The sequence below is a fragment of the Phaenicophaeus curvirostris genome, chromosome Z (assembly GCF_032191515.1).
Source record: "Phaenicophaeus curvirostris isolate KB17595 chromosome Z, BPBGC_Pcur_1.0, whole genome shotgun sequence".
Lineage (NCBI taxonomy): Eukaryota > Metazoa > Chordata > Aves > Cuculiformes > Cuculidae > Phaenicophaeus > Phaenicophaeus curvirostris.
Window position 1 is genome coordinate 27,122,214 of NC_091431.1, and position 9,101 is coordinate 27,131,314.

A 9,101-nucleotide genomic window follows, 5' to 3' on the forward strand; every position below is an offset into this window, starting at 1 on the left:
AGGAACATTTTTGACTAATAGGGGATGTAGGAGAGGAAACCTGCAGTGTTTCTGAAGGCACTGGTTGTTAAGGAATATGTTCTGGGTCTTGAAAGGAAAAAGTGTTAGAGGTTGGTTGTTATTCATGATAACAAATACCTGTGAAAACACACAAAGCTGCTCTGTGGTATAAGAGTTATGTAGTCAGCTCTAGACAAACTAGGCCAGGTACCAGAAGCAGCCTCAGAAGTCCAAGTTGTTTTCTCTTTGTTGACATAATGTCTCAAGTTAGCTAATGTGGGTTGACTAATTAGGCCACTCCTGTTGGTGTCTCACAGAACCTATTTCTCAGGATACATATTAATAGCTTCACAGACTTTAATATGGCAGCTAGGATCTATAACTCCCACCAAGTCTGCTTCCACTAGTGATCTAGGATGTGGTAGCATTGTTTGTGCATGCCCCCTCTTCCTTAGTCTGAGTTGGGCTCTGTTATATTAAAAAAGATTCTGAACTATTCATTAAAAATTTTTGAAATAATATGACTCCATTAGATTACAATCAATCTATACAAATACCCACAATGTTGTGGAAATGCTTTTGCTGAGCACTAATTGTATAACTGAACTCTTTTTCCAGACATCTAGAGCTCAGTGAACCAGGATTTATTAGTCTTGAAAACTTTAGAGTACTTCCGTCTCTATTTATCCAGTGAAGGGATGGATGCATAATCTTAAAAGCAGCAATAGATGTTTCATGTATGAAACTTCTAACAATGACAGCTAATTAATTTTAGCTCATTTAAGGCACAAAGTAAAATTGACTTAAGCTTTTACATCACACGATCATGCTTTCCAACAAAACAATTTTCTTTTTGCCGCCAAACATGTTGTGAGTGTGGGATCTTCAATTAGATGAATCTTCAGATTGAGTCCTCAACATTTTTATTCGTTTCTCCAGCCTCTCCATCCATTCATTTCTGAGCCTAAGGGCAGAAACACAAATCAACTTGTCCTCAAGCAGATTTATTCTCTTCATGTATCCCACCAATCCTTCGGTGCTTTTCCATTATGGAAAAAGGCCTGCTCCTTTAGAGCACTTTGCTGGATGGCACTTTAGAGCTAGCTCTTATATCTCGACAAGCACTCACCTGAGCTTCGTGGTTCATCTTCATCTCCAGTGTGCCCTTTCTCAAGTGCCTCTGTGTGCCAGAGTGGCTTGACTTCTCCACTGGAGATTGCCTGCTGCCACCTGCTGGGTAGCATCGCCCAACACTTTCCCAATTCTCCTCCTCAGAAACGCACTAAAAATGTACTGCACAGAGGCTCTGGAACACTATTTCTCTTGGAAACACCTATTCATGTTGAAACTACTGTTAGACTCATAGCAAACAGCTTAAGGTCATAGGTGGCATTTTGTTTTATGTTTGGTATTATCTAGGTACCACAGAGAGACTGCCTCAGATGAAACAGGCAGAAATTTTACAGCTGAGGAGTTGAGATGTTGAAACTAGGTTAGTTACAAATGGATAAAACATGCTAGAGACTGACTCTAATGTTCCTTCATCCACCGTTATTAATGCAGGGCCATTCTTGTGTTTATTTTTTCAAGCATCAATCCAAAGACAGGTATGAGTGAGATGGTAAAAAAAAGTGTTTTCTCATTGAATGGTCTCAAGACAAAATAGCCATCATTGCATGCGCCTTCAGCTTATGGAAACTTCATGTAAAGTAAAACTGTAGCAATATTGCCACAGACTCATCATTCTTATTGTGGCTGACTAACATAAATATGACCGATGAGGGAAATACAGCTATGGATTATGGTTGCCTTGGTCAGTTAGTACACTTGAACTGTCTGTTTTATTGTGGATTTACCTTATACAAATTAGACCATCTGAAATCAGACCATATTATTGTGAAAACAAGGCCACAGAGAAAGAAGATGGCCCAGGTACACATCTGTACTAGCTCTGCTGTGAACACAAGCCTTGATGTTTGAGACAATACCTAGCCTGCACTGTTAGATATTGTCCTGATAGCTTCAGAATGTTCCACACTTCGAACCAATTTACGGAACAAAAATGAATTATTCCTTATCCTGTGAAGCCATAGCTTAGCATTTGCATGCCTGTTTGGGAGGCTTTATTATTTTTTTTAAATCTAAGAAAAATACTTTCAGCTCATAACTTAAGTGTAGGTATCCATTTTCTTTAAAAAATAATTACAATGGAAACTCAACCTTTCCAGATGCAAACTACCCACTTTGTCAGAGCACTTCTTCGCTGACGTTCTTTTTCAATTTGCAGGTACCGAGTTTGTTGTTCAATAGTCTTTTCCCAGAAGTTCCTCAGGTCACTAGTTTCACATCCTCGCACTTCATGACGTATGTATTGGCTATTCATTTTCTCTAAAGGAGAAATCTGAAACAAGCATATTACAAGTTATTGGTTCCTTATCTATTTTTATGGCTAAACCACACACTTGCTACTTTGGATTTTCACAGTGTTAGGGTCACACAGTCTTTTTTTTTTTTTTGGTAGCATCAAGATTATAGTAGGCATGACTCACTATTTAAGCTTTTCATTCCTAACTTTGACACTTGAGGACATTCTATCTGCAGTGATTTTAATTCTTTCTTGTTCACCTCAATAATCTCTCACCTCTGTCTGCCTGTGACCTTTAAGCTAACAATGCAGGACAGTTCTGTTATATTCTCTAGCTTGAAGATTAAGATACTTTTTACTGTACTTGGAAAGGAAATATAAAAATTGCTAGTTCTAATGGGATTTTTTCCTCTGTGTTTTCATGTCTATAAAATAATAAGGTGACCACTGCAGATTAACAATAAAAAAAGGAGGAAGAAAAGCTCTATCAATTTGCTGTTAATCATTATAAAACTCACTGTAACATTATCAGGGAATGGAGAAAACTTATATGTATAAAAAGTATATACATAATTTTATAAGACGCTGACTTGCATAAGCCACCTTGCCTATCAAGTATTTTTCTCTCTCCTGCAATTTTCAAAACAGAACTATTTCATTGAATATGTTTATATATATCCTCATTGTGTTCTTCTGCCTTCATTTAATGTCATATAAATATAAATTTTGGAGTAAATCTTACCCCAGGTAAAAAAATACCTGTCTCAGGATAACTTTTCATGGGCTAACAGTCAAGCCTCTGTATCCCACATTACAGAGAGCAAATCATATCGTTACTTTCAAAACTTCCTTAAATGTGAAATGAGTATCTCCATGCTGCCTTTCAAATTGCTGTGTGGTTTTGCAGGAACGTGCCATTACAATATTTTCCAGAATATTTAATTTTTTAAACAAATATTTAGGGGTCTCTCATGCATTGTTTGAAATCATGGCAATTATTTGTAATTTATTTTAATCAGAGCCATAGAGAATTTATAAACAAGCCCCTCAAGGTTAGCCTGGAAGAGCTTGCAGAAACTGCTGCCATTCCCCTGCCAGGCATTGTAAGAAAAGCAAAACTGGGGACTGGTAATCTTAACAAAATTTCGTTTGGGGATTTGGATGTTTTGTGAAAAACTGTGAGACACATTATGAAAACTCTGTGAGCAGAGAACAAAAGCAGCCCTTTTGAAGAGGTCCGTTCTTGATTGGATTTCCTGTGATTCCCCTGTGATTCCCTGTAAAACCTCTTTATATCAGTTAATATCCTCCAAATGCTAGAAACACAGTATTTGAGACTAACTTTTGCAGAAGACATTTACTGAGCATTTTTCCAGGTTCTAAGCAAATTATAACTAGATGTATAAGTGTTGGCATCAGTCTGTAATGTAAATTGCAAGTACAGCTGAACACCTCCAGCTGTGCTAGAGGATACCAATTCCAGGTAAAATGTTCCTTTAATATGAGTATGTGCTTTCATAAAATAAATGTATTCTATATATATCCACATATACATCAATGCCATCAATGCCCAAATCTCTCTTCTGAGGTAGCAGTTACTACCTTTCTTAACTTTTTGTGTACCAGGATTAATCTAGAACTAAATAAGAAAGAAACAGCAACAGCCACCTGCATCAAACTAATGGACCTCCCACTCCAGCGGTTAATCTCTGAGACTAAAAATAGTTTTGAAGAACAGCAAACAAAATTCCCAAATATCTCTGAGGGTCCAACAAAACCTGCCAGGAAATAATGTCTCCTGGTTTCGATGATTGAAAATAATCCCAAACATAACTACTTCATTCTTCTGAATTATTAGAAATTCCTGTTTAACCTGCTGTGGATGTGGTTTTTCTGCATATACGAGGGTCAATATCTCTGCTGAATGAGTCAAAGTTGTGGAACCCATTGCCATGATGTATAACTGAGCCCAAATACATGCTTGATTGAATATATTCTTGGTGCTGGTTTGAGTGTATTTCATATAAATGTCTCTCCAGAACCCCACCCCAAGTCAAAAAATCCCAAGGAGAAAGGTTTGAACCGAGTAAAAAAGAAGTTCAGAATTAGTTTTCATTGTTATTCACCTTACATCTGATGCTGGCAATATTTAGAAGAAAGTAAGAACCCTGCTGAGACTACAAAGTGTGTATAGTATTATACATTACATTGACTTTTTTTTTTGGTGTGGGGGAGGGGCACGAATGAGTGTCTGTAAGCTGTGACATTTTCTTCATGTGTGGTTGCTTAGGCACACTAAGAGGATTGTCCAAGTGTATCCTTCTTTCCTAACCTTTTATTTTGTGTTAACAAACAGATACCTTGGTGTTGTATTTTCACTTACTCAGCCCTTAATCGTCACTTTCATGTTCTTTCTCCCTAATACTGGAGAGCACTCAGATATGTATGAAAGCAACTGAACTTAGAATTTATGCATCGTTGTTTTACTGATCCTCGTAACTCCTTGATAAACACCAGTGTGCCAATGCATCAGCATTTGCTTCTCTGAAGTGTAGAATCATTATACCCTAAATTATCTTTTATTTAAAACCCTCTGTTTGAGCCCATTCACATGACAATTGTAGGAACTGTACAATAACTCTGCTAAAATAATCCACTCAGTTTCTTTTGCCTTTATGCATTATGTGTGTAGGTGTTTGAATTCGCCTCTCTCCTGCCATCCATTTCAAAACTGTTGCCGTAAAGCTTCAGGGTTGTGTGTGCAATCTGGGTTATCGAACCTAGTTTGTAGGCATTTCACTTGTCCTAAGGTAAAGTTTCTGTGCTAAAATTTTCTGTGTTGGAAACATTTTCTTTTCCCTTCCTGCTTCAGCTTATTCTTCAGAGGAGATTAATAGGACATAGAACAGTATTGAGGCTTTGCACCAGCAGTTATCTCCTGGGTGTAGTTTATTTTCACACCTTGGTATTTCATTCAAAGTAGTTATCAAGATGGACCTTCTTTAAAAGGGAATGGACTCCATGCAAGCAGCCTCCAAAACAATCTGAACAAATAATCTCTGTGTATGAATCTCTTGCCTGGAGAAGGGAAAGCTCCAAGGAGATCTCACAGCGACCTTCCAGTAGCTGAAAGGAGCCTATAAGAAAGCTGGAGGGGGACTATGCATAAAGGCTTGTGGTGATAGGACCAGGGGGAATGGGTAAAACTGGAGAAGGGCAGATTTAGACTAGACATTACGAAGAATTTCTTCGCCATGAGAGTGGTGAGACATTGGAACAGGTTGCCAAGGGAAGTTGTGGCTTCCCCATCCCTGGAGGTGTTAAAGGCCAGGCTGGATGGGGTAGGTCGGTATTAGTTAGACATAGTTTGTTAAGGGAGATCTTACAAAGGCAGAGAAGCTGTGACACTAGCACTGTTATCTGGAACTGAAAAAATTACAATGTTAGAACAAAAGAAGAGTGTAAGATCAATTTGATACGACACCTTGACATTTAAAAAATGTCATTAGTTTGAGGCTGGTATTCATTGGTTCTATGAGAAATGATTACCACACAAGAGACACGCTGTATCATGGAAAGAATTGAAAGTCACAAATTTCATAGCTGCAAAATGGTATGTAAACAAAAGTGTGGAGTTTTTTGTTTTTTGGTTTTGGTTTTGTTTTTTTTTTCTGCAGCACTGGACAATTATTTTAAAAGGTTTTTAAAATTAAAAAGCATCTACGTAAATCGGGAAAGCTATTTTTTCACCTTCTTGTGCTTCTTGCATTGTACAACAGGTAGGAGTTTTCAGGATATTTTGCATCTTCCTAGAAATAATACAACATATTACTAATCTAACTCTTCATGGACCTTGTTTGGTGACTGTGCTTATTATATAAACGCATAGAATCAATAAAAAAAAATCGCACTGTGTATAGGAGAGTAGAGTATCTTTGCTAATGCTGATGTTTGACTTCAATGACAAATCTGCTTTGATTTTAAAAAATGGGACTAGTTATTGCTGGCATGATTTCCCTTGTTTTCCTTGGATCTTGAATACATCATTTATGTTCTGCTTCTGCAGCTGTCGCCAATTCAAATCTCACAGGGCTGACTGATGTTTGCTTTCAGATCCTGCCTGGGAAGCTTACCAGTTTCAAGTCTATCTCAGGTGTTCAGAGGTAGGAGAAAACACTTTAGTGGTACCCTTCTGTTTGTGTGGCAAGTCACATAGTGCAGTCTCTTTCACGAATGGCCTGAGCCAGTTGTGAACATTAGGAGGAGAGGTTTCTCACAGCCCTTTCTAAGTGCCTCACTGGTGCCCTGTTACAGAACTTCATCTCTCAGAGCTAACCTAGAACATCAGCCTGGGGATGAGGGAAGGCTGGTATGTCTTCTGATGCACTCAGGTCCCTAACAATGCCCTTCATTAGTGTGTCTCCTCACAAAGATGCGTGGCTTTGCATGTATACTGTACTCTTCTCTTTCCATTTGCACTGTAGAATTACAGACTACCAATCCATGTTTTTCTTTTTTAAAAATATTGTCTGGAGTTTGCAATTAAGTAAGGGAATTCTAGACAGGTGATTTATCCTTCCAGCAGTATTTCCAAGTTTGACAGAATTTGAAGTATGTGCTCTCAATGGGATATGGATTCAGATAGGAGATTCTTCTCTATATAAGCTTTAATCAAATTAACTGGACTTTTCCATGCAATGGGAATTGCATAATGGGAATTTTCTCTTTATGGAAATTATGAGCGTACTAACGTGAGCAATGCTAGCAGGAGTTAGCTGTGTGCAGGAGTTACAGGTGTGCATCTGGCAAATCAATTCTAACATGCAAATAAAGCGATTTTAACATGCAAGTTAAAATGTTTGCACTCAAGCAGTATGCCGCAGTCTGTTCAACCATTTTTATTGTTCCTATTAATTTTTGAAGTTAATCATTGCTTTCCTGTGAAAAACTGGTTTTTGTAATCTGGAGGCCAGCATTTCTTGAAATACTTTGAACAGTTACAAAATTTGGACCTTAGCCCATATGGTACATTTGTGACAAAGAAACACATTAAAGCAAGGCTCCTGGCAGCTATTACTTTTGCATCTCACACTACTACAGTGGCAGTATCAACGCCTTTGAATACCATGCATTGCAAATATTTTCTTCTGTTTTCCTCATCTGTTGAGCCTAAGTTCTCTTTATTTGCTTTCACTTTTCCCTGGGTACCAGACACCTGAACAACTGAATTATTGAACTAGAGGGAACCGATTCTCTGCCTTGCTTTTCTGTACCAAAAGGCTCAGCAGTCCTCCAGCTGAGGGTTAAAATCCTTAAAATGCTTTGAGCAAAACCCTTGAGGAATCAACAGTTTCACTTTCCTCCAGGTCATCCATTCAATTGTTAATGACCTAGTTCTGCTCTCTGTGTATTTATTTATTTAGCTACTTGCTCTCTTCCATTTTGTAGTTCTTATTGACTCTTCTCTTTCAGCCTACTGCCAAGGGTTTCCACAAGAGGTCCCTTTGCTTTTTCCTTCTCTGCTTTTATGTCTGTTGGACTTCTTGGCCTCTTCACTTCCCACTCCAGTCCTCCAGCCTAACTTGAATGACTCACTTCTCCACTTTCAAATATCTTTCTGTCTGATTTCCCCAGCAACATTGTTCTCTCCAGAAAATCTCTCTCTACTTCTTGCTGGAGCTGTATTTCTCCCCAGGTGCTGATCTCACTAAACTTTCCCTGGATCATCTTTTCAGCACCTCTGCTCCCCAGCTTCTCCTACTCCCTGTGCCTTGCTCTCCTTGGTGATTCCTGTGTTACCAGGCATCGTGCCATTGGCACACACAGACAGGACTGTGATGGCAGTCACACAGAAGCAAGCATTAAGTGAACAAGTATTTATAAGCATTGAGCAATACAGAATATCCAAATACCTTTCTGAGCTTTCCATTGATTTGTCCAACTCTCATTGTCTTTCAGTTTTCAATATCTAAGGCATATTTAAAGTGGCTGTAGTCTACTTGTCTGATTAAATATTGTTTCTGAGCACTAGACTTTCCTCACTGACAGACATATTGGAAGCTCGATCCTATGAACTGCTGTATTCCTAAGATCAAGTAGGTAACATCAATTACTATTTATCAGTCAAGGATCTTGAACATGCTTTGTTTTGTTGTTGGATTTTTGAGTACGGGAAGACTCAATAGTCTAGGATCAAAGAAGAGAAATCTTGCCCAGGGCTTATATTCTTTGTTAGATCATCTGTTCTGACAAAATGTGCAAGAGAAACTGATCTTGATTCATGTGAGGGTGTTTACCATTAAATTGAAACCCCCCTCAGCAGCAGATTGCTGTTAGGAAACCTTTACAAAGGAGTGTGTGTGTAACCCTGGCTACCTTTCCGCCCATCAGTTGAGAATGTACAGACAGATCTCTTGGTGTTTTATCCAGGGCTGTGGTGTGGAAATTGCCCGTAAATATTTTTTCTGTATCAATGCTACTCAGCTTCCTTAGAATGCTGCTAAATTGGGCACTCTTCCCTGGCATTTTCCTCACACTCTCATCTTTCCTAGGATGTACTTTTGTGAGAATTAAAGTTAGAGAAAAAACACATTTCTTGTTGACATTATTATGAAAATCTTACTGCAAAAAACCAAATACTTACTCACCTTTGGAGCTAGACTCTTCCTGCAAATAAATCCTGCGTGTGACACAAACAAATGAGGAATATTACCACTGCAGCCCTAGCTTCTCCAGT

General features: G+C 38.4%; 1 protein-coding gene across 2 annotated transcripts; it reads right to left on the reverse strand.

Annotated features, from left to right (window-relative positions):
- Positions 1-676: 676 nt before the first annotated feature.
- On the reverse strand, positions 677-9,101 carry LOC138733592 (protein FAM240B-like). 2 transcript variants are annotated; one of them, XM_069880961.1, is made up of 3 exons: positions 9,013-9,101; positions 2,244-2,401; positions 677-964 (listed from the first exon to the last, which is right to left on the reverse strand). In XM_069880961.1, exons 2-3 carry the CDS (start codon positions 2,381-2,383, stop codon positions 886-888), a joined length of 219 nt encoding a protein of 72 aa, XP_069737062.1. In that variant the 5' UTR covers positions 2,384-2,401; positions 9,013-9,101; the 3' UTR covers positions 677-885. The 2 variants fall into 2 exon arrangements, with proteins under 2 accessions (XP_069737062.1, XP_069737063.1); XM_069880962.1 differs by having other exon boundaries at positions 2,244-2,388; positions 9,013-9,093.